General features: G+C 42.6%; 1 protein-coding gene across 1 annotated transcript in view; it reads left to right on the top strand.

Moving 5' to 3' along the window:
• Window positions 1-1,956: 1,956 nt before the first annotated feature.
• Window positions 1,957-26,186, top strand: part of ugcg (UDP-glucose ceramide glucosyltransferase) — a 45,623-nt gene continuing 21,393 nt past the window's right edge. Inside the window, exons 1-2 of the mRNA XM_078571161.1 lie at window positions 1,957-2,165; window positions 25,194-25,335. Of these exons, the coding sequence (XP_078427287.1) occupies window positions 2,068-2,165; window positions 25,194-25,335 (240 nt within the window). The 5' untranslated portion in view covers window positions 1,957-2,067. The remainder of the gene's footprint in view (window positions 2,166-25,193; window positions 25,336-26,186) is intronic.

The raw sequence follows: 26,186 nt of genomic DNA, 5'->3' as shown, positions 1-26,186 counted from the left end.
ACCCGCCGGCCGCAATGGTGGGTTTTCGCGCCGTATCATCCCCTTCCCTCCTCATTAATTATGCAGCCACAGGAAACACACCGTCTCGCTGGCGGGCGGCCTCTGATTTGCCTGCCACAACGTTACCTCGCTGCTTCCTCACGCCAGGCCTCATATTTAAACTGCAGCCGCATGCACACTTCTTAATGCTTGCAGCCCAGGACTGCTCTGCTGAAGACGTGGCATCAAAAGCCAAGAAGCAGCTCCCCAATTCAGTGACAAATCCCTGGGACACTTTCTGGATGCCGTGGAGGCATACCCTGCTCTGGCCTCAGGAGGCCCATCAGTCTCACCACTCCGACTTGGGAGGTGGTGGCAGAGATGGTCAGTGCTAATGCTGCACACAAGAGGTTGGCCATCTGGTGCAGAACACAGATGAATGATCTTATCTGTGTCACCAGGTTAAGGCAACCATCTCATCACTCTAAACTCACACACACAAGGCCATCACTCATTCACTGGCATCTCATTCACTGTCAGCTCAAGGGACATCACCACTCTCTCTCACACACACCCTCACATCTCCATCTGGCCTCGTCACCTCTGGAGACTGCATCTCAGCCCTCACCATTTTGAGGCCACTTGCTCAGATCAACAGCCCCCACAAACACCCTGGGATAACCCCCTTCCCCAGCCCTCACCCTGCAGCCTCTTGCCATGCCTGAGCCCACTTCTGCAAGCAAGCCCTAGCCCTCCAGCTGTTGAAAAGCCATTACGGCTGGCCATGTAGGTAGAGACATGCCAGTAAGCCCCCTTAAAAGTGATGTGGTGCTGCATGAGAAGCCTGGCTCTGATGACCGCAATTGCTGCCCAAAGCAAGGTAGCAAAAAAACCTCAAAGTCCCAAGCAAAGTGCAGGTCGCCAGGTGCACATTGCTTATGTACAGTTGTGAAACACATCAGTGTGCAATCATGCCAACGTGCCCGGATGATCCAGCGTGGGAGGATGATTCTGGCAAGCAGGGTTTATAATGAGATGCTAAAGTATTGAAATTAGATTCCCGACGTGCGGCGGCAGGAAACATGGCCTGCCATTGACAAATGGACCAGATGATCCCAAACTGGCATCACGACAGCATAAAACCAATTTTTGGCCTTCTCGCCATATTGTCCATTCACTCCTGCCATGATGCCCGCTGCCAGCTGGACTGGATGATTCCGCCTGCGGTATTTCCAACCTTTTGTGTTTTTATCATACATCGGAACAATGCAATTCTGCACTGGAAAATTGGCAGCCAATTTGGGGCGGGCAGGCAGGGAGAAAAGAGTCTGGTTCCTCCACCAGGGGTTGGAGACTGTGAGGGGGGATGGAAATTGAGTACCTCAGCAGCTGGAACCTGTGGGCGTCTGTCTCTCAGGAGGTTGGAGACTGTGAGGGTCCCGCAGGTGGAGTCTAGTTCCCCAGGGGACGGGGTCTGCTGGCGTTGAGGAAGGAGTGGTCTGTGATGGTCCCTCAGGAGGCGGGGTCTAGTTCCCCAGGGGACGGGGTCTGCTGGCGTTGGGGAAGGGGTAGTCTGTGATGGTCCCTCAGGAGGCGGGGTCTGCTGGCGTTGGGGAAGGGGTGGAGTCTGTGCGGGTCCCTGAGGAAGCGGGGTCTAGTTCCTCAGGGGGCGGGGTCTGTGCGGGTCTCTCAGGAGGCGGAGTCTAGTTCTCCAGGGGATGGGGTCTGTGGCGGTCCCTCAGGAGGCGGAGTCTAGTTCCCCAGGGGGCGAGGTCTACTGGCGTTGGGGAAGGGGTGGGGTCTGTGGCGGTCCCTCAGGAGGCGGGGTCTAGTTCCTCAGGGGGCGGGGTTTGCTGGGCTTTGGGAAGGGGTGGAGTCTGTGCGCGTCCCTGAGGAGGCGGAGTCTAGTTCCCTAGGGGGCGCGGTCTGCTGGGAGGGGGTGGAGTCTGGGGCTCCGGAGCAGATCCTGTTCAGTGGGTGAGTCAGAGCCACCAGCACCGAGAGAGAGAGATCGGTCGGTTGGAGAGAGGAGCCGAGTAGATTGACTCACCGTCCCTAGTGAGAGTGAGAAAGCCGGGTCGGTGCAGAATGGCGGTGCTGGAGCTCGCTCTGCAGGGTCTCTCCATCGTCGGCCTAATCCTGTTCGTCATCCTGTGGCTGATGCACTTCATGTCCATTGTATATGGGTAAGAAGGGGAGGATTGAGGGGCGATTAATTGGGGGGCATTATCCCTATTTCTCACCGTTTACCGCTGGGTTAGGGTTAGTTTGACTGTTGAGGATCCGGCGCGAGTCCGCTCTCGGCCTCTCTGCTTTTATATAGAAATATTTAACTTTAATTTCGGTGTCCTGGCTGATTTGGGGCCTAGTGCGCATCTGGGTCACTTTGGGCCCTCTACCTTTTTAATGCCTCTCCTTGGCTGGATAGAGATTGTGTTTTATTTATAAACTATTGTATACTCTCTCCTGATGCCAGTCTCCGCTGGATTTGAAGCGAGCCTTCGATTGTATGTTGGTTATTTATTTTAACAAAAACACCAGTCCCTCAGCTCTTTTTTTAAAAATAAAATCTTTCGATGTTTTTCGTTGAATTATTTGAACTCACTGGTGCCTCAAAGAGACATTGCGACATTGAAAAATAAGTGTTTCTATGTCCTGTTCTCAGTCTTTTGTTTTACAAATTATGACTGTCCAAATTTAACATTTAGATTTAAACATATACCGAATAATTAAGCGGAACGTATATGTACAGTCTTTTTGCTGGCCCGTTTAAAGCGAACTTATTTAAAAACCTTTTAATGAAAGCATTGCCGGAATGATGGTGTGCAAAACCCTTTTACCCTGAGAGAGAGAGAGAGAGAGAGAGAGACCGACAGCCCGGTGTCATAAACTATTAAAATACGTCCTTACGTGTCTTAATATTATGATGGGAATGATGCAAACTCTTCGCCCTCCTCCCCCCCCCCCCCCCATCCCCATCATAAAGCAGTTTAAGTTTTATATTTCCTTTCGTGATCGCCAATGCCTTATAGGAAACAGCATTGGTCCTTTTCCTGTTTGTAAGTGGTTGGCAAAACATAAAATGAAATCTAGTTTTGAGAATTACTTTTGAAGGATGGCTTGTTCCTGTGATCCAAAAGGATACAGTGCAGGAAATCCTCTTCCACTGTTGGCCCTGTGGAAAAGGTCATATCTAGCACCCTCTCTCAATGTGTAACTTATTTTTTTAAGAGGAAATTCTCCCATTCTGTGGGGGGGAGGGGAGGGGAGGGGGAGGAGATCCTTAACTGGGGTGGAGGAGATCCTTAACTGGGGTGGAACATTTAATCTGTAAACATGCCCTCATTATAAAAAACCTTAAATTACCCCAAGTTAAGTTGCCACAGGAACGTGAGATGGAAAATAGTTTTTTTGGAATAATTTACTTGGCGTGCGATATAGCTGCTTGGGTCAGACCGGCTTCAGTTCTCAATCCGTGCTGAAGGAGCTTTAACTGGATGGGTAGAAGGGAACTGGGAGCCTCTCATTAACTCAAGGACAACTGCAGTGTTTCAACTTCTGTTTATTTTGTATTCGGCAAACTGTGTTGGAAGTGAACATGTGGGTTGGGCTTGGCAGCGATGTGCCACAAATGAATAACTTGCTGGTATTTGATATGCAGGTGAAATACCTGAGGGGGAGGACCAGTGCTCCTGGTAGAAAGGAGTTGCCGCCCATCAGCAGGGAAAGAATTTGACTGGAGGGAGCTTAATTAAGAGGATGTGCCCAAACAAGTCAGTGCCCCATTCATGGATACTTCCCACTTTTCTACAATGTGTTGTGCCCCTTGTGGCTCTGGTATTTGCATTATTTACAGTGCAGGCACCCAACTGTAATGACAAAGCAGTACATGTGCAATAGTTGAAATGTCAGAATAATAACTTATTAGCTTTCTGGCTCTGTGGCTTCCTTAAGGTTCCCACATCGGGCCAGAAAAAAACCTGCTCTACCATTTGTTCTTCACTGGCGGGCCACCAAAAGCCACCTCTTGGCCTGGTAGCGCCGCCCTGGAAGCTCATGGATGACCTCGACTCTCCTGCATTGCTGTGACTGAACTTCAAGCTCCATTAGTGGAAGAATGCTGGTAGAAGTGCAGTGATCGTGTTTAATTGTCACAAGATGTGTGCCAAAGTTTTAATGTTGTGAAATTACTGCTAAATGTTATATTTGGTATGTAGGGTTTTATTGAGGTGCTGCTACTTGATGGTGTAAAGTTTGGATAAATAATACCTTGCTAACTCCTTTCATTTGTAAAGTAGGCTTTTCAGCACATTATTTTCATTTCTTTTATCTGAACCTTGGGTAACCTTTGTCATCAGTTGTGGCTTTGTACTAGTCATGTGAATTCAGCTGATCTTTAATCGTTTGGTCCAAATGGCTGTGCCTCTAGTGTACTAAATAGCAAATTTAAGAAGGAAATTTGGCATAAGTGCTTAACCTTCCAAGCTAATGTTGAATGATTAGTTTTATGAAAACTGTGTTGAGATCTGATATTTTTCAAGGCTATGTGACTAAATGTAAATTTTGTGTTACATCAGGTCAGCAAACCGTAACCAGCTTTATTCAGGGATTTCCAAGCAAGCTCGTTTTGTTTCCTTCTTTCAAATGTTATTTGAAACTCAGCAGTTTTCTTGGATCAAAAATATTGGGCATTGCGCTTACAGAATCAGTCCTGTTTTAGCAACTCAGACTTGACTTGCATCTTAGCAGAAAATCTCAAAGTTTCTGCAGTCAAAAAAGCTCCTGCCTTAAATTCTAAGCTTCATTTGTAATGTCTCAAATTATACTGCTCAGGGTAATGAGGGATAAGCTTTCAGCCAAACTCCTGTAGATCCATTCATACTTTTGAATCTTCCACATGACTTATCATACGATATTGTAAAATAGTTAATGTGGGAAATAGGATTGGGTTTTTCTTTTTCACAAGCGACCGAGGGATTTGCTTCATCTGTGTTTTGTGAGAACTAGAACAACCAAAATCTCTTTTTTTAACTGGACTGTGAAAGTTTTTCATTAAAATCATAACTCCTGCTCCATATTGTGGTTTAGAATTCTGCAACTAAATAGCCTTGTGTGAATAATACTACTTTGTTATTCTGCTTGGCATCTGGGCATAATCCATGTGGTTGCCCTTGCTTTGCAGAGTGTCTGTTTCCTCTCCCCTGAGGTACGGTTGCTCCATTGCCCTCCTGGGAGCCGGCACAACTTTTAATGGAGAGCAGGTGGCAGGTTTAACTTCCTCAAAGGCTGAATTTTATATTAAGCTCTTATTGTGAGTGTACCTATATTTGTTCTGTTTTGCTTATAGATTAAAACACAAGATTTGATCTTTTTTTTAAAAGACATAGTTTCATGTTTGTAGATAGGTAACCAGGATTATGGTAATTCGAGATGTGCTTAAAAACGTAGATTCTAAAATGGTGACAGTCCGTGACTTAAATATGTGCAATCCTTCAAGAGATATGCTTTTGCATGCTGACCATCTGTCAGGCTGTGTCCATGCTTCAAAGCCCATAAACAATGCTGTCCCAATGATGCTTATTAAAATGAAAGGCAAATATTCATGCTGTTGGTTCTGAATTATATGGTAATACAATTGAATAGAGCCGAGGTGAAATGATTCAGCCAGTGAATTTTCTAGGAGCAACATTTGTAAAATGAACTATGTCCTAGTATCTCTTTCTAATGTTTCTCACTGCAACTTAGTTTAGCGCATTTGTGACTAGTGACAGTTTAATTCTGTGGTAGTAGCAACCGCTCAACCTTCAGTATAGTTATAATGTTACTTCTTTCCTGTTAGCAGTTCTTCATTTTCAACTGTTCGATTTCAAATGGTCTACCTCTCGGATTAGATTTTTTTAAAGTATGTTTCTTACGTTGTGCCTTCTACATGCAGTGTTGCATTTTGTGTTTTGTAGGTCACATGGGATATCACGTCTGTATACAGCTGCAAACCATTTGCATATCTATAACCGGTTGTTTACGCTGAAACTGAAAATAACTATCACCTAACAAGCACAGGATGATACAACATAAAGGCAGCCACTTAGCCAATGTGGCTATGCATCTACAATTACCTAGATTTCCATAGGGTGTATTTCTTGCTTGAAGCACATGTCAGCTTGACCTCTTTCCTCCCAATTTATATTGCTTCCATTTGATACTCTAATTGTTCAAAAAGAAGTCTGACAATCAGCGGAAATTGCTCTGTGATCTTACATTGTCATTTCATCTATTTTGAGACCGACTGGAAGGGGCTAATGAGCAACAGACCAATCAACGGTGAAAGGAATTTTTTGAATAGTGTTGCTCAAAAACAATAGGGAGGTGATCATGATTTTGGTCAGCTGTGTTCTGCCCTGGGACAATTCCTAATGCAAATCCCACATGTGAAATAGGTATCTATCGTTCTCTGTCTTGTATATACTCAACCACTGAGCCTCCACAGCTCTCTGGGGTAGAGAATTCCAACGGTTCACCACCCTTTGAGTGAAGAAATTCCTCCTCATCTCAGTCCTAAATGGCATACCTCTTATTCTGAGACTGTCTGTCCTGCTCTAGAGCCCTCAGCCATGGGAACCCTCTTTCCTGCATCTACCCGGCTGAGCCCCGTAAGAATTCTCTTTGGAAACTCTTTGGTGTGCATTTGCCTATGTGAGCTGTGACCAAGGCTGAAGAGCCTCACCCACTCTAAATGGGATGGGAAGACACCTGCACTTCATTGGATGCTGGACGTCATTTCAGTGTTCAGGGGCAGTGCTCCTGCCTCTGCTCACCATGCAACAGTCCTGTCCTTTTCTGACTTGCCATGAGCAACCTCATGGGAAATTCACCAATATATATCTTTAATCACTCCACCATTGGTGACTTTGCCATCAGCTGCCAAGGCCTAAGCTCTGGAAATCTTTGCCCTAAATCTCCTCCACTCTACACCTCTTTCCTCTTTTAAGAAGCACCCTAAGATCTACCTCTTTGGCATAGCTTTTGGTCATTGCCCTAATATTTTCTTGTATGAATTGGTGTCAAATTTTCTTTGATAACACTGCTAGGATGAGCTGAGGGACATTTTATCACAACACAGATATATGAAAGGGAAGTCATGTTTAATAAATGTTAGATATTTTTGAGGTTGAAACTAGTGGAGTAGTTAAGAGGGAAGAATATACTTGTCTTAGAGGGAGTGCAACGGAAGTTTACTAGGCTAATTCCTAGGAAGAGGTGCTTTCCCTGAGGAGAGACAGAGTAGATTAGATTTATAGTTTTAGGAATTTAGAAGAATGAAAGGTGATCTCTTTGAAATGTATAAAATTCGTAAGGGACTTAACAGGGTTTTAGACACTGAGAGGCTGCCTGGCTGGGAGACTAGAATTAGTCTCAGTCCCAGAATAAGGATTTGACCACTTTAGTACTGAAATAAGAAATTTCTTCACTCAAAGGGTATGAATTTTGGAATTCCCTACCTCAGAGGGTGTTAGCCAAGGCATAGAATATAAGAGCAGGGAGGTTATGCTGGAACTCTTTAAAACGCTGGTTCGGCCACAGCTAGAGTATTGCATGCAGTTCTGGAATCTGCATTATAGGAAGGATTGATTGCACTAGAGAGAGTGCAGAAGAGATTTACCAGGATGTTTCCTGGGCTGGAGAGTTTTAGTTATGAGAAGAGATTGGATAAACTGGGGTTATTTTCCTTGGAGCAGAGGAGATTGAGGGGGGAAATGATTGAGGTGTATAAAAGTACGAGGGGCATAGATAGTGTAGACAGGAAGGAACTTTTCCCCTTGGTGGAGGGATCATTAACCAGGGAGCATACATTTACGGTTAGGGGCAGGAGGTTTAGACGGGATGTGAGGAAAAATTTTTTCACCCAGAGGGTGGTGGGAATCTGGAACTCACTGTCTGAAAGGGTGATGGAGGCAGAAACCCTCATAACATTTAAGAAGTATTTGGATGTGCACTTGCGATGCCATGGCAAAAAAGGCTATGGGCCTAGTGCTGGAAAATGGGATTAGAATAGTTAGGTACTTATTTGACTGGCGCAGACTCGATGGGCTGAAGGGTCTTTTTCTGTGCTGAAGACCTCTATGCCTTATGAGGGCTGCAGATGCTTAGTTGAGAATATTTAAGGCAGAGAGTTATACATTTTTGGATATTAAGCGATTCAGGGGATATGTGGCTGCAGGAAAGTAGAGTCGAGGTAGAAGATCAGCCATGATCTTATTGAATGGCTGAGGAAGTTTGAAGAGCCAAATAGCCCACACCAGCGCCTATTTCTTCTGTTTTTATGTTCTTGCATTAAGGGCACCATATAAATCCATTGGTTATATTTGAGCCTGCACATCAGCATAAGATTTTTAATCTACAAAATGTTACTTCCTGTTGTCACGTTTTTGGGGGAGTGTGTTGGCAGCCTCATTGAGATGAGCCCTGAAAGGGCATAGGACAGATGGGATGGGGGGTTGTTTGGCAACATGGGAAAGTCAGCAGAAGTAGCTGAACTGATGGTGTCCACCATAATGACAAAGTCCACAAAGATTGAGGAGCAGAGACATACGATTAAGTCGATGGTTGGTGGTGGAGAAAAGAAGTTGGTGTTTTTGTTGCCTTCCAGGATGACCCTTTGATGGTGGAATTGTTTTGTTAGCAGTGTGAATCTAATGACAGCTGTAATGAATGACTAAACTAGTTGTGGGCCAGTTGCACCCAAGTTGGCAATCTTGGGTTTAAAGTGTAGATTAGAATATACCAGGAAATAACAAGGACCGGAGAGAGTAAAGGTTTTACTGGGGTCAAGGGAAATAAAAGTGGAGGTGAGGGAGTGGCTCAGCAGTTCTGAAACTCTTTCGAGTTACCAACAGTCACAGATTGCAACTTCTTTCGAGTACAATCACAGTTCCTGGTTTTCCAGGAGTGGGACATGAACCCACAACCCTCTGATTCAAAGGCGAGGGTGCTATGAACTGAGCCACAGCTGACACCTCTCAGCAGTTCTGAAGCTGGACAATTGTGGCAAAAAGGCTAAAGACTGTGAAATTGGGAGTTTAGAGTGCAGCTGTAAATGATTTAGTTTGGAGCAGGGGAGAGTTGTTTCCAGAAACAGTTGCAAAAGGAAATGGTTTGAAATTGAGAGATGTGGATGATGATGAAAGATACAACACAACATAAGAAATAGCAGGAATAGGCCATTCGGCTGCTCAAGCCTGCCCCTCCATTGAATAAGATCATGGTTGATCTGCCCCAGGCCACAACTCCTCTTTCATGCCAGCTCCTCAGAGCCCTCAACTCCCCGATATTTCAAAAATCTGTCCTCTACCTCTTTAAATACTTTCAGTGAGCTAGGCTCCACAACTCTCCGGAGTAGAGAATTCCAAACATTCACTACCCACAGAGAAGAAATTCCTTTGCATCTCAGTTTTAAATGAGTGTCCCCTTATTCTGTAACTCTGTTCCCTAGTTTGAGATTCCCCCTCTAGTGGAAACATCTTCTCAACATCTACTCTGTCCGGTCTCCTCAGACTTCTTCTAAACTCTAACGAATAAAGGCCTGGTTGTTCTTGATAAGTCATCCCAGGAATCAGCCTAGTGAATCTCTTTTGAACTGCCCCCAATGCCAATATATCCTTTCTTAAATACGGGGACCAAAACTGTACACTGTACTCCAGGTGTGGCCTCACCAACACTGTACAGTTGTAACAAGATTTCACTGTTTTTAAACTCCAACCCCCTAGCAATACAGGCCAAAATTCAATTTGCCGCCTTTAATTACTTGCTGCACCTGTATACTAACTTTTTATGTTTTTTGCACAAGAAAACCCGGATCCTTCTGTGCTGCGCTTTTTTTGGAGTGTCTCTTCATTTAAATAATAATCTACCTTCTGATTTTTCCTACCAAAGTGCATGACCTCACATTTTCCTACATTAAGCTCCATCTGCCAAGTTTTTGCCCACTCGCTCAGCCTGTCTATATCCCCAAGCAGATTCCTTTATGCCCTCATTACAACATGCCCTCCCGCCTGTTTTTGTATCATCAGCAAATTTGGGTATGTTACACTCTGCCCCCTCCTCCAAACGATTCATACAGATAATGAATAATTGAGGCCCTAGGACTGATCCTCGTGGCACTTCACTAATTACATCTTTCCAACCTGAAAAAGACCTATTAATCCCAACTCGCTGACTTCTGCATGTTAACCAATCCTCAGTGTGTGCTAATACATTACCTGCAACACTGTGAGCTCCTATCTTGTGCAATAAACTTTTATGTGGTGCCTTATCAAATGCCTTCTGGAAATCCAGATACACTGCTGGTTCCCCTTTTATCAGCTCTGCTTGTTATATCCTCAAAGAACTCTAGCAAATTTGTCAAACATGATTTCTCTTTCACAAAACCATGTTGATCCTGTTTGATTGCGTTAAGCTTTTCTAAATGTCCTGCTATTTCTTCCTTAATAATGAAGTCTAGCATTTTCCCAATGACGGATGTTAGGCTGACTCGCCTATAGTTTCCTGCATTTTGTCTTCCTCCCTTCTTGAACAGGGACATCACATTAGCAGTTTTCTAATCCGCTGGGAATCTCCTGGAATCCAATGAGTTCTGGAATATTTCAGCCAATGCCTCTAGTATCTCTGCAGCTACTTCCTTTAAAATCCTTGGATGTAGGCCATCAGGTCCTGGTGACTTGTCTGCGTTTAGTCCCATTAGTTTCTCAAATACTTCGTCCCTCATGATAGAAACTGTTACAAAATCTCTCCTCTTATTAGCTCCTTCCTTCTCTGATATCTTTGGGATGTTTATGGTGTCCTCCACCGTGAAGACCGATGCAAATCATTGGTTTAAATTATCTGCCATTTCCCTGTCCCAATTATCAATTCTCCAGTCTCATCCTCCAAGCATCCCATGCTCTTTTTATATACCCTTAGAAGCACTTGCTGTTTGTTTTTATACTTCTTGCCAATTTACTTTCATAATCAATTTTCTCCCTCTTTATTAGCTTTTAGTCATCCGCTGCTGGTTCCTAAAAAAAATTCCCAATTCTCTGGCCTACCACCAGCTTTCGCCACTTTGTATGCCATAGTATTTGATTGGATACACACCTTGGCCACCTTTGTTAGCCACGGGTGGTTCATCCTTCTCATCGAGTCCTCCTTTTTGACCTGGTTAAATTTTTGCTGAACGTTATGAAATATCTGCTTAAATGCCTGCCGCTGCTCATCCAATGACTTTCTCCTTATCCTATTTTCCCAGCCTGCTTTAGACAACTCTTTCTTCATCTGTAATTGCCGTAATTTAAGTTGAGGACACTGGGTTGAGACCCAAGTTGCTCACCCTCAAAATGAATTTGAAATTCTACCACGTTAGCACTACCCCCTATAGGATCCTTAACTACGATATTTCTTATTAATCCTACCTCGTTACACATTGCTAGATCTAAAACAGCCTGTTCCTGGGTAGGTTCTGTAACGTATTGCTCTAAGGAACAAACCCTGATACCCTCTACAATTTGCCTTCCATGTTACCCCTGCCAGTCTGATTTGTCCAGTTAATATGCAGATTAAAATCAGCGATGACAATTTTGGCGCCCTTGTTACACGTGTCCTGATTTATACTTTGTCCTGAGTGAGGCAACTTTTCAGGGGCCTATAGATGACTCCCAACTGTGACTCCTTCCCCTTGCTATTCCTTATTTCCACTCAAACTGATTCCACATCACGATCTATTGCACCTATATCACTACTCACCGCCGAACTGATACCTTCCTTTATTAACAAAGCTACCTCACCTCCTTTTCCTTTTTGTTTATTTTTCCGGAATGCTGAATACCCTTGAATATTGAGTTCCCAGTCTTGGCCACCCTGCAACCACGTCTCTAATAGCTAACAAGTCATATTCATTTATTTCTATTTATGCCATCAACTCATCTATCTTGTTACAAATGCTATGTGCATTCAGATAAAGAGCCTTAAGCTTTGACTTTTTACCATTACTGCACATTCTGGTCCTTCTGCTGCACTCTCCTGCTTGTATTTTCTGCCCATCCCTGTCATACTTTGATTATTGTTCGCCTCTTCACTACCCTGTGCTGCTGCTCTCTTGTTCCTTTTTGATTTTTTAACTTCCCTTCAATTGAACCCAGCCCCCACTAATTAGTTTAAAACCCTATCTGCAACCCTAGTTATACGATTTGCCAGGACACTGATGCCAGCATGGTTCAAATGAAGCCTGTCCCAACAGAACAGCTCTCTCATTCCCTGGTACCGGTACCAATGTCCCATGAATCGAAACCCATTTCTCCCACATTAACCTTTGAGCCATGCATTTACCTCTCTAATCTTATTTACCCTATGCCAATTGGCACGTGGCTCAGGTAGTAATCAGGGGATTGTTACCTTTGTGGTTCTGCTTTTTAATTTACTCCTGAACCACTCGTTGTCCCTCAGCAGAACCTCTTTCCTAGTCCTACCTATGTCATTGGTACCTACATGGAATACGACAACTGGATCCTTCCCCACCCACTCCAAGCTCCTCTCCAGCCCAGAAGAGATGTCCTTAACCTTGGCACCAAGTAGGCAACATGGCCTTCGGGACTCTGTCTTTACTGCACCGAGAACAGTATCTATTCCCCTACCTAAGCTGTCGCCGATGACTGCTACGTTTCGCTTTTCTTCCCCCACTTGAATGACGCTTTGTACCGTGGTGCTGTGCTCAATTCGCTCAACCTCCCTGCAACCTGTGCCCTCGTCCACACTGGGAGCAGGAACTTTGTACCTATTGAACAAGGGCACTGGCTGAGGCGCCTCCAAAGCTAAATTCTGCATCCCCACACCTGCCTCACTCGCAGTCACACCCTCCTGTCCCTGACCATCGTCCAGATTTGATCTAATTAATCCAAGGGGTGTGACTGTCTCCTGAAACAGTGTCAAGGTAACTCTCCCCCTCCCTAATGTGTCGCAGTGCCTGCAGCTCACCAACTCTGAACAGAAGTTCCTCGAGCAGCCAACACTTGCTGCAGATATGCTCACCATGGATCGCACCAGCATCCACCAGCTCCCACATGCTACAGCTCCAACACAGCGCCTGCCCAGCCATCTCTATTCTATTTAAATAATTAATTTAGATGTTAAATATTTCAAAAGTGAATTCCTTAACTGTACTGTTCAGCTGTAATAACGTTTCCTGATTTAAGCCACTTGGCCAATCAATAGAGGCACGAAAGAGATACCCAACAATCGCCTACCTGTTTTCCTTTGGCATCACACTTTAGCTCTGACAAGTAGAAACAAGTTGAAGGGGCTCTCTGCTGCTGGTTTTTTAACTCCCGCCACCGCTGCACTTCGCGCGCACGCCCGGCTCCCCTCCCCCAGCGCTCTGTCCCCACGCCCGGCTCCCCCCCACCGGCACTCTGTCCCCACGCCTGGCTCTCTCCCCCCCACCACCGCGCTCTGTCCCCACGCCCGGCTCCCCCCCGCGCTCTGTCCCCACGCCCGGCTCCCCCCCCGCGCTCTGTCCCCACGCCCGGCTCCCTCCCGCGCTCTGTCCCCACCACTACAGTGTTTGCAATTATAGTTGATGGGGGTGGTCATGAATATGGATAGGAGATGTATATAGAGGGAAGGGTTCAGGGGCGTCAATTAAAAAGAATGAAAGGAGAAATGAGGATGAGGATTCACCCAGTGCAAATGCCAAACGAGGCAAGGAAATAGCAGTGAAGAGTTTGGCAGGGAAATGTGGAGGACATGGTAACCAATGTAGTTTTAGATAACTATAGAGGGTTGAATGCCTTTTTATGACGTAGGTGTCTAAATGTTTGTCCAGTGTCACACTTTTTTTTCCTTTCAGAAATAATTTACAAATAATATTGATATTCAGTCCGCCCATATATTGTATTTGTATGTGGACATCTGAGCATGTGTTACAAGGTTTTAACCTAATTGAAAGGGTTCAGAAGAAATTTATCAATTGACGACAAAGTTCAAATGTCTTATGAACATTAGAGACCCTTTTTTTGTAATTTGAGCCTTGTGTCCATTTCTTGTATGGAACTTTACCTGAGAGTTTTGTTTTAAAAAATCTGGAAGTATTAGTGCATTGTTGAATAACCTTCATGGATTTATGTGAGAATTTGTGATTAGACAACAATTGCACAAGTTACATTTTAGTTTATGTAGCATTTGTAGAAATTCTGTTAGGCATTTTGGATTCGGTTAACTAGCAGCTGACATGATGGTGTTGTACCGCTTTGGAATTTCATCTGTTTCGCGTGAAGTTGGTAGTTTGTTACCCAAAACCAAATATTCAAAGCTCAGGAAAACACAAAGATGAAGTTGAAAAAGAAAGACAAACTGGAAACCTGTAGTTGTTGCAGTATAATACTGCCACAAAAGATCTGAGTTTGTCTACTGTGATCATAAACAATGACCATGTTAGTAGTTTTTATAATCGATCATAGCCTCATTCTAAAGAATTGGAATTGTGCATGCGGGATCATTAACAATTCAGGTACTAGAACAAGGTGAACAATGTAAAAGCAAAATACTGCAGATGCTGGAAATCTGAAATAAAAGCAGAAAATGCTGGAAAAACTCAGCAGGTCTAACAGCATCTGTGGTGAGAGAAACCAAGTTAATGTTTTGAGTCCAATGTGACTCTTTAGAACTGGAGAGAGGCAGAAATGTAACTGGTTTTTATGCTGTTGAAAATGGGGAAGGAGCAGGTGGAACAAGATAGATCAGGGACAGGTTAGAGGGTGGGGAAGATTAAATAACAAAAATGTCATGGAACACAAGACAATGGGAGCGGAAACGATAGTATTAAAGACTAAAGCATTGGTCCAGAGTAGGTGTTAAATAGCAGAATAAAGGTCAGATGAATTAAGTGACTTTTGTTTTTACTGCCTCAGATTCTGCTAATTCTACTTGAAATGTGCAAAAATATTTGTATGGAATTATATTTTAAAAAAACCTGTTTTGAAAGCCTTTTTCAGTATTTAAAACAGGGTACTCCCAGAGCATCTGGCCATGTATTTGCTGAAAAGACAACACATAATGTAAAAATCCTATTTGCCTGTATGAGAATGAAACTGGTACAAGGATCTTTTTTTGTCTAGCCTTGGCATTCCCATTTTCCCCTCCCTGTCTAAAATCTGTTACCACTATATTGACTTCATGTTTACGTTTATCCTTGTGGTTTTACCCCTGCTGTTGTGCACTTTTTCTGCATTCCCACCACATGCTTGTTGTTTTTAACAAGGAGACCAGGAAAATATTTTTTGCAATGCTGCAATTGCCTGAGGGGGAAAGGGTGTGTGTGTGTAGGAAGGCGAGAAGGGGGCATAAGAGACGGAAGAAGTATGCCTTCATTGTGGTAACTTTCTTCATATAAAAGTAGATTGTGCTTTCTGGTGCTAGTGTGGTTCTGAATGTAGCTAAATACCAATCTTTGTTGAATGAAAAGTATAGTAAATGCCAGCTTTCGTCCAATGAAAGGACCATGAGAAGTGTATAATTTAACCTCACCAATGTTATGTATGTTGAAAATCAAGGTGATTGTTCTTCAGTTAGTATTTTAGATAAATGAAAGATATGTCAAAAAGGACATTCATCTATTGTTAAAAATTACTAAATAGATATTATGAAATTATAATTGCTGTTTTGCCTTGAAAATGTTTTGATTTAAAGCTGAAAATCTGGCATAATCTGTATGGCTGGAATGAATTCCCTCATAGGGAATAGTTTCATTGCAGATGTAAGGATGATGACTTCAGCTTTTGTGCTTTGCATGTTTGAAACTCTGCAATGCACTATCACTGCAGAAAGCAAGGTAATGGGCATTTTGGAGCCAGAATTTCAGTGCGTATCCCCTTCACCTATCATTCTTGCTTTTTTTCTATCTTGTTTGACCTTTAGATTTAATAAGTTAGTAATGCTTCCTTCTGTTATTTTTCAAAGCACAAATTTCAAGATTCCATGTCAACCTGTTTTTATAAAGCAGCAATATTAACATTCAGGCATTGAAATTCTGGATATTTGACAATGTAAGTTATGAACCATGGATTTTGCAGACTTTAGAAAGTAAATAGATTACTACTCTTTGCTATTTCAAAGCTGACCTTGCTGGTATGCTACAAATTTCGCAACATAACTTGCTAATTCAAGAATGTATATTTTGAGCAAGCTCATTTGCACATTTCATTAGCTTTCTAATTTGTAAATAAGCTTTTGAAGGGAGAATATTCTGGTACTATTGCTGAAGTTTTGTAAAGGATAAGAATAACTTTCATAATTGAAATAAAACTGTTTTGATCCTCTTCACACGCACTTCATACAGTAAAAGGAAATTATGTTACTTAAAATTAATAAAGTTGTACAACCTGCTTTTTTTATTTTGGACGAAGGAATGTGTTACAGAACATTCTTGTTAATGCAGTGTGTTCCTGGATTTCACTAGGACCAGCTGGTGTGGTGCTTACAGAGGTTGGCTGAGTGGCCAAGATTCTGAAGGCAAGTCAAGGTGTAAGAGAACATTTGTAGTCATCTAGCAAAGCTGCTTTGCAGTTGGCCACTGAATCCCTGGGTGTAGATTGTCAGACCAGTTAGACATGGTTAGAAATTGTGTCTCTTACTGCTGTTACCATTGCTACCTTGTGCACTCCTGGTCAGCCTCCATAAGTCAGATTTGAGGGATTTGAAATGGAGTTCCAAGAAAGATAGGCATGGATTTGAGAGGCAACAGTGTTTTCATGGAGAGGAGAGGATAGTTAGACAGTAGTTTACAAAAGGAGGGGCGGGGGAGAGAAAGAGAGAGATCGATCAAGATTGGTTATTTGAGGAGGGGGCCATGATGGCAGAATTGAAGAAAAATGGGAGTTAGTCGAAAGAAAATCATTAATATCAGCTAACATAGTGACCAAGGAAAGAAATTTGGTGCTCAACAATTTAGTAGGTATAGGGTTGAGGGAGCAGGAGGTGGGGGGGCTTCCTGAACAAGATGAGCTTGGAGAGGGCGTGAAGGGAGAAAAGAAAGAAAATAGAAAAAGATACAAGTTCAGGGCTAGGCAGGGAGTAACCTTAGAAGAATAGATAATCTTACGGAATTGATAATAGTAAAATTGTAATGTTGAAAGAAAAACACCCTCCATAAATATGAGCTCATCCAAAAGCCTAAAATCCTAATTTGCATCAGATGCTTTGCATCCACCATCTCTGTGTTCATTGACCAACATTGGTTCTAGGCTGGCAAAGCCTTGATTTTAAAATCATCATCCTTGTTTCCCAGCCCCTCCAAGGCCCCGCTCTTCCCCTCCCTGTCATTTCTCTAGTTCTATAACCCTCCAAGATCTTTGCGATTCTCCAATCCTGGACTCTTAACATCTCCAATTTTTGTTTGATAATATTGTTGTGAAACATCTTGAAATATTTTGCTATATAAGAGGTACTATATAAATATAAGTTGATGTTGCTGCTACTGAGAAAACCACAAACCCTTTTTGCTTGTGTTTTTGTCACCATTACAATTCTCATAATGTTATTGGAATTTATTGTAAAATAGTTGTGTGTGTCTCTATGTCTTAATTGGATTAAAGGCAGCTGGCCTGAAGGCTTTGATGTAAACATGATAAACGTGGAAGTTTAGATTATAAGGTGTAAGAGGACATTTGCATTTTTAAATAAAGCAGACTAGATTGTTTTCAAAGGAGGAGTGAAATGTGTCACCTAAGCCAGGTGAAGTTTAGAAACAGTGGGTGGGATTTTCTGCACCCATCCGCCACCGGGATGTTCCGGTCCCACCGCTAGTCAATGGACTTTTGGCTGGGGCGCCGCCTCGCCTGCGACACGGAAAATCCACGGGGCCAGAAAATCACAGCCAGGGTATGTTTGTTTTTCCCCAAAGATTACTGGTAAAACTTGGCACTATGAGAGATTTTTATTATCAGAAACGTAAAGTCCAAAGACATAGTGAAACAATGGGAATTTGCATTCGAAGGGGAAAATATATATAAAGGAGTGAAGGCTGTGTGTAAAAGTAGGCATTTTTTAAGGTCTAACAAGTGTGAAAAGCCTTCAGCTTCTATGCCTCAAGTTGCTGTTTTCAGAGAACTGAAGTTAAGAAAACTCACCCTGAACCAGTCGACTTCAAAGTATTTGTGTGTCACCTTGTCTGGGTCTTTTAAAACCTGTGTGCCTTAACAAAAGTGTAAATGGGACTTAGCTTCTAAATTTCCTAATTAACTTATCATGGCAATTAATTAACATTACAAATTAACATTAATTTGTAGATCTACGTATGTGTTTAAAATCATTTTTCTTATTAATAAATATTTAATCTGGTTTTGTAAAAACCTATAAGACTTGGTCTTATTACTATTGAATTCAAGGCACGCATCTCAAAATTTATACAAATTACCAAACAAGTTGTCGTAGTTATTTCAACTTTCCCTTTAGGATTTGAAGAACTCAGCGTTTACCATCGGCTGTGCCATAACATAGTTGCGGGCCCTTTGCAGGATATATTTGAAATTCTTTGAATGGTTTGGAGTTGGTGAATCTTAAGGTTACGAGTTTGAATTCAGGAATTGGTGTGAGGCTTTTTTTGAAGTGGTGAGGCTGCAATATGGCTTTGGCAGTTGATCAGACTTGTCTGGGAGTTGAAGTTATAACTTTGGTTGGTGTACAAAAGGTAACTATAGTTAAGTTAATGGAATTGGTGGATAAATTACAACTGGGGCTACCTGCAAGGTAATATAATTGAAGGTACAGCACAGCAGATATAATTGAAGATATAACACCACATTTAAAGTTGGAAATGACACCTGACACTAGTGAGTCACAGCTGGAGGTAGTGAGATTTCAGTTAGAAATGAAGAGGCTTGAATTTGAACATGCAAAGGAACTTTGAATTGGAGGCAAACGAAAAGGAAAAAGAATTGGAAATGAAAAAACTGGAACTAGAGGCAGAAGCAAAAGGAAGAGCATTTCAAAGGGAACAAGCAGAAAGGCAGGAGAGAGAAAGAAAACAAGAAAGGGACTTAGAAATGGCGAAGTTAGAAAAGAAGGAAAGAGAAAAAGAGAGAGAGAGAATTCCAGCTTAAAATGCAGGCAGCTAAAAAAGGAGATGCCAGTAGGTGAGGAAGGACTTCCAGATCAGAACCCAGTTGGGAGATGTTTAAATTTGTACAAGCTCTTCCAAAGTTTGAGGAAAACGACGTGGAAGCATTCTTTATTTCATTTGAGAAGGTAGCTAAACAAATGAAATGGCCACAGGAAAACTGGACATTGTTGTTACAATCCAGGTTGGCGGGTAGAGCACATGAGGTTTATGCTTCACTGCCAGAAGAAATGTTGGCAAACTATTAAAGGGTACAAAAGGGTATTTTGAGTGCATATGGATTGGTTCCTGAGGCTTATAGGCAGAAATTTAGGAATATGAGAAAACAGCATCGGCAAATCTATATTGTGTTTGAAAGAGTTAAAGAAAGTAATTTTGACTGGTGGATACGGACATTAAAGATAGAGACCACATATGCAGCCCTTAGGTAATTTTTTTAGAAGAATTTAAAGATTCAATTCTTTCAGTAGTGAGAACTCGTAGAGGAACAGAGGATTGAAAGGGTAAGACAAGCAGCAGAGATAGCTGATGATTATGAGTTTGTTCATAGAGCTAAAGCTTTTTTTCATTGCCCTTTAAATTGAGGCTAAACTGCTGCAAACATCATAATTGTGATTTCATGTCTCCTTCCTGCTGATTGTATCAAGCCAATTCTGTATATTGTAACTAAATGTAAATTGTGCTCTTAGCTAATTGCAATAGGGAAGTGCAGACCTCCTTTTCCTGCTGTCATTAATGGAAAAGTAAAATGGCATTTATCTTTTGGCATCTGGGTTCTCTCAGGCCACTAATGTTTTCTGTTCATCTTCTGTGGACCTGATGTCTTTGTGCGTCATTGTGTTGATTCCCAGTTTCTTCTCCATGGAGGCTCACTAAGGGAAGTGGCAACAGAAACGTAAATAGATTAAAGTGCCTCATAGAGACTGTATGTCCAAAGTTGCCTAAAAATGAATCCCTAATATTTTGCTTCGAATGCCATACTATTGAAGCTTATGTTCTATCCTGATTTCGTTTCAGACTCATGTTTATGCCCAGATCTTTTAAAAATGAGGAGACTATTTGTAAAACTGAATTCCTGTAAATGTTCAATATTTCTAAATGTTTAAATAGAAAACCAGCTCATTATGGCAGCATACCCAGGCATTGCTTAGTTTTCCAAGTTTCAAGTAACTGTTGCTTAACGATTTCCAGGTGTCTGAACTTCTAAACCATAAGTCAGTTTCTGCATTGTACGTCAAATTTGATGTAAATTTGATATAAATCAACACATAAAACCTATTCTTGCATACATAGTTGGTACGACAAGCAAATGGGCCCACATTTTTGGGATGATTGAGTTTGTAGAACTGTTTACCAGTAACTCCTTGATTTTTTTTTTGAATCCCTGATCAACATTTTTTTTAAATCACTCAACAGACTTTCAGTAGAGGTGGTTTTATCATCAGACCTATTGACACAGGTTACATTTTTACATAACACTTGGCATTCAGGCAACTGGTCGGAGCCACGAATTGGGCCATGTGGTTGCTGGAAGCACAGAGATTTGGAAAGTTACCAAACAAGTTGATTGTGGGTTTTCCATCAGTTTACTGCAGGTAGTTCAGGCTTTGCTGTTTTACGGCCAACTACTACCATGTTCTGCCAACCACACAGAACGATGTTTAGACACTGTTTAACAGAGTTAGACAGCAATTGACTGTACTTAGCTAGGATTTCACAGCAGTATTCATGTTTGTATATGAACATACAAACTCGGAGCAGGAGTAGGCCACTTGGCCCTTCAAGCCTGTTCTGCCATTCAATAAGATCATGGCTGATCTAAATGTAACCTCCCATCTACCCCCAATAACCTTTCACCCTCTTGTTAATCAGGAATCTATCTAGCTTTGCTTTAAAAATATTTTGAGGAAGAGAGTTCCAAAGACTCATGACCCTCAGAAAAAAATTTCTACTCATCTCTGTCTTAAATGAACGACCCCTTATTTTTAATCAGTGACCCCTAATTCTAGATTCTCCCACAAGAGGAAACATCCTCTCCACATCCACTCTGTCGAGACCCCTCGGGGTCTTAAAGTTTTCGATCAAGTCACCTCTTACTCTTCTGAACAAGTCTTTTTTGTCCAACCTATCCTCATATGGGGAGGTGGTGGTGTAATGATATTGTCACTGGACAAGTCCAGTGCTAATCCAGAGACCTAGGGTAATGATCTGGGGACCGGGGTTCGAATCCCACCACAGCAGATGGTGAAATTTGAATTCAAGAGAAAAAAAATCAGTAATTAAAAAGTCAAATGATGACCATTAAACCATTGTTGATTGTTGTAAAAACCCACCTGATTCACTAATATCCTTTAGGGAAGGAAATCTGCTGTCCTTACGTGGTCTGGCCTGCATGTGACTCCAGACCCACAGCAATGTGGTTGACTCTTACATGCCCCAGCAAGTCATTAAGTTCTCAAGGGCAATTAGGGATGGGTCTACCCAGCGACACCCCAATCCCATGAACAAATAAAAAAAACCCTGCCCATTTCTGGTATTAGCCAAGTAAACCTTCTCTGAACTGCTTCTAACATGTTTACATCCTTCCTTAAATAAGGAGACCAATACTGTGGTCTCACCAGTGCCCTGTACAACTGAAGCATAACCTCCCTACTTTTGTATTCAATTCCCCTTGCAATAAATCATAACATTCTATTAGCTTTCCTAATTATTTGATGTACCTGCATACTAACCTTTTGTGATTCATGCACCCAGATACTTCTGAATCTGAGAGCTCGTGCCACACCTTCAGTCACAGTATTCAAGCAGAATGCACCCAAAGTACAAATAAATTCATTTGTATTGTGCTGCTTAACACCCAAAATACTACTTTAATTACAATAGAGAGTGAATTTCTGTAATTTTTGGCAGAATTATGACAGAACTAAGACCTTTTTAAGCCTTTTGACTATGTAAGTGCAATATAAGTGTGCAAGTCTGCTTTATATATTGCAATTCTCCCAATTTTTATGTTCTGCATTGTTCCATGTTTTTAATGGATGTTTATTCAGTTTTCTTGAAGGATACCCTCCCATTGCCTGTTATCTCCTGGGTTCAAGCTGGCATTTGTTTCCCACTCTTGTATGCTACACTGGAAATGGATTAAATATTTCTAAAGAATAGATTTGTTCAGAATAAATATTAAGGTTCTTGATGTTGGTACCCTTGTTAACTTTGCAATAAGAGTGCAATCCACTTTTCTTCAACTGAAATGGACATCTGGCATTTCTCAAAGGCCAAAGGGATGTTAATACCTCTTGTAACATTCTAACACTGTACAAGTATGAAGTTATACCAGCACATTTTTCAATGCAAAGTTCACCTGTTGAGGGCACCCACACCATCCACTAGGCTGTTTATTCAGTCATTGGAATACTACCGATTGCCACGTACCGCCACTCTTTCCCCCCACCCCCGGCCCCCAAACAATCTGATGAATCAGTACTCCTCCATGTTAAACACCATTTGGAGGAAGCACTGAGTGTGGCAAGGGCACAGAATGTACTCTGGGTGGGAGACTTCAATGTCCATCACCAAGAGTGGCTCGGTGGCATCAACACAGACCGAGTTGGCTCAGTCCTAAAGGACATAGCTGCTAGACTGGGTCTGCGACAGGTGGTGAGGGAACCAACAAGAGGGAAAAACATACTTGACCTCATCCTCACCAACCTACCTGCCGCAGATGCATCTGTCCATGACAGCATCGGTAGGAGTGACCAGTGCGCAGTCCTTGTGGAGACAAAGTCTTCACATAGAGGATGCCCTCCGTGTTGTGTAGCATTACCACAGTGCTAAATGGGATAGATTTCGAACAGACCTGGCAACTCGAGACTGGACATCCATGAGGCGCTGTGGGCCGTCAGCAGCAGCAGAATTGTACTCGACCACAATCTATAACCTCATGGTCTGACACATCCCCCACTCTACTGTTACAGTCAAGCCAGGGGATCAACCCTGGTTCAACTAAGAGTGCAGGAGGGCATGCCGGGAACAGCACCAGGCATGCCTAAAAATGAGGAGTCAACCTGGTGAAGCTACAACACAGGACTACTTGCATACCAAACAGCATAAGCAGCAAGTGATAGTCAGAGCTCAGTGATTCCACAACCAATGGATCAGAGCTAAGCTCTGCAGTCCTGCCACATCCAGTCGTGAATGGTGGTGGACAATTAAATAACTCAACTGGAGGAAGAGGCTCCTTCCTCAATGATGGAGGAGCCCAGCACATCAATGCAAAAGATAATGTTGAAGCATTTGCAACAACCTTCAACCAGAAGTGCCAATTGGATGACCTCAGCCTCCTCCAGAGATCCCCAGCATCACAGATGGCAGTCTTTAGCAAATTTGATTCACTCCATGTGATATCAAGAAACAGCTGAAGGCACTGAATACTGCAAAGGCGATGGCCCCTGACAATATTACGGCAATAGTACTGAAGACTTGTGCTCCAGAACTTGCCGCTACCCTAGCCAAGCTGTTCCAGTACAGCTACAACATTGGTATCTACCCGGCTATGTGAAAAATTGCGCAGGTATGTCCTGTACACAAAAAGCAGGACAAATCCAACCCAGCCAATTACCACCCCATCAACTTATTCTTGATCATCAGTAAATGATTGAAGGGGTCATCAACACTGCTATCAAGCGGCAGTTGGTTAGCAATGACCTGCTCACTGACACTCAGTTTGGGTTCTGCCAGGGTCACTCAGCTTCTGACCTCATTACAACCTTGGTTCAAACATGGACAAAAGAGCTGAACTCCAAAGGTGAGGTGAGAGTGACTATCCTTGACATCAAGGCAGCATTTGACTGAGTGTGGCATCGAGGGGCCCTAGCAAACTTGGAGTCACTGGAAATCAGGGGAAAACTCTCTGCTGGTTGGAGTTATGGCTAACACAAAGGAACATGGTTGTGGTTGTTGGGAGGCCAATCATCTCAGTTACAGGACATCACTGCAGGAATTCCTCTGGGTAATATTCTAGGCCCAACCATCTTCAGCTGCTTCATCTATGACCTTCTTCCTTCCATTATAAAGTCAAAAGTGGGGATGTTCGCTGTTGATTGCACAATGTTCACCATTGGCGACTACTCAGACACTGAAGCAGTGCATGTCCAAATGCAGCAAGACCTAGACAATATCCAGGCTTGGGCTGTCAAAAGTGGCAAGTAACATTCACAAACAAGTGCCAGGCAATGACCATCTCCAACATGAGAGAATCTAGCCATCACCCCATGACATTCAATGGCATTACCATCGCTGAATCCCCCACTACCAACTTCCTGGGGGTTGCCAGAAACAGAACTGAGCTAGCCATATAAACACTGTGGCTACAAGAGCAGGTCAGAGTTAGGAACCCTGCAGTGCATAACTATTCACCTGACTCCCCAAAGCCTATCCACCAACAATAAGGTACAAGTCAGGAGTGTGATGGAATACTCTCCACTTGCCTGGATGAGTACAGCTCCAACAACATTCAAGAAACTTGACACCATCCGGGACAAAGCAGCCTGTTTGATTGACACCCCTTCCACAAACTTTCACTCCCTCCATCAACGATGCACAGTGGTAGCAGTGTGTACCATCTACAAGATGCACTGCAGAAACTCACCAAGCCTCCTTAGACAGCACCTTCCAAACCCATGACCACGACCATCTAGAAGGACAAAGACAGCAGACACATGGGAACACCACCACCTGGAATTTCCCCTCCCAGCCACTCGCCATCCTGACTTGGAATTATATTGTTGTTCCTTCACCGTCACTGGGTCAAAAATCCTGGAACTCCCTGCCTAACAGCACTGTGTGTGTGTACTTCCACCACAGGGACTGCAGCAGTTCAAGTAGGCAGCTCACCAAAACTACCTCAAGGGCAATTAGGAATGGGCGATAAATGTTAGCCTAACCAGTGAAGCCCATGTCCCGTAAACAAATTTTAAAAATTGTGATGTGTTCATGTTCAGTCCTGTGCCTGTTTTTAATCACATTTAATAACAAAGCAACTTATAATTAACAAGATGATTTTACATCTTCCTCTCAGACGCCTTCGCCTAAACAAGAAGACAACAGACAAGCAACCTTACAGCAAGCTTCCTGGTGTGTCCCTGCTTAAACCCCTGAAGGGAGTGGATCCAAATCTCATAAACAACTTGGAAACTTTCTTTGAGCTTGATTATCCTAAAGTATGTATAAACATTTCATGGAGCTATGTTACCTAGTAGATGTTGTAGGGGATAAAGTATAGATTACAGAGACCTAATTGTTTTAAGGTGGTCTTAGTGGTAAGCGAGCTAAAGGAAGATTTTAGTAATAAACCCATTACATTGGTTGTCTTTGTAATTAACAAGATCATTACAATTACCTTTGAGGAAGTCATTCAGACCAACATTGTTTGTACGTCCAACTACCACATTTTTGCCTTTATACTGTATCCATGAATTAACCTATGTGTTGATCATTCCACATGTGAAGTAAAACATTTGGATACAAGTCTTGAAAATGCCCTTTACTAGGTTAAACCTGTGACCTCTTGTCCAACCTTTATGGTTTAATTTTCTAGATTTGCTTTTTTGCATGCCATTTACCACCTTGTGTGTGTATATATGAGATCCCCTCTCTGATGCCTCTTTTGAAAATTCCAAGTTTTCCCAGTCTTGTATGCACCTACAAGATCCTCTTAACACTTTTACACTAGGAATATTGTGGCTCTTAATTTGCATTGCCTTGAATTTTTCCCTTGAGACTAGTTGGTCAGAAGTGAACACTATATTTAAGGTGTAGCCTCTTACACAATATTAGAACAATACTGTAAAGCCTCATAACTTCTACTGACAGTGATTCTGTTTTGACTACGTTGTTCAACATTCAATGGACTTTGTTTGCTTGTCTGCAATAATTGGGCATGGTGAGCATTAAATCTATTTGAGATTAAGGTGTTAAGGTATCAGTATGCAAAGATTTATGTTGGCCAGCACTGAATTTCATTTGTACTGCCCGCATACATGCTTTATCCCAACTCGTTCTACAATTTCCG

Source organism: Cetorhinus maximus, chromosome 2, assembly GCF_964194155.1.
Source record: "Cetorhinus maximus chromosome 2, sCetMax3.hap1.1, whole genome shotgun sequence".
Taxonomy (NCBI): Eukaryota; Metazoa; Chordata; class Chondrichthyes; order Lamniformes; family Cetorhinidae; genus Cetorhinus; species Cetorhinus maximus.
This window is presented reverse-complemented; position numbering and strand designations above follow the sequence as displayed.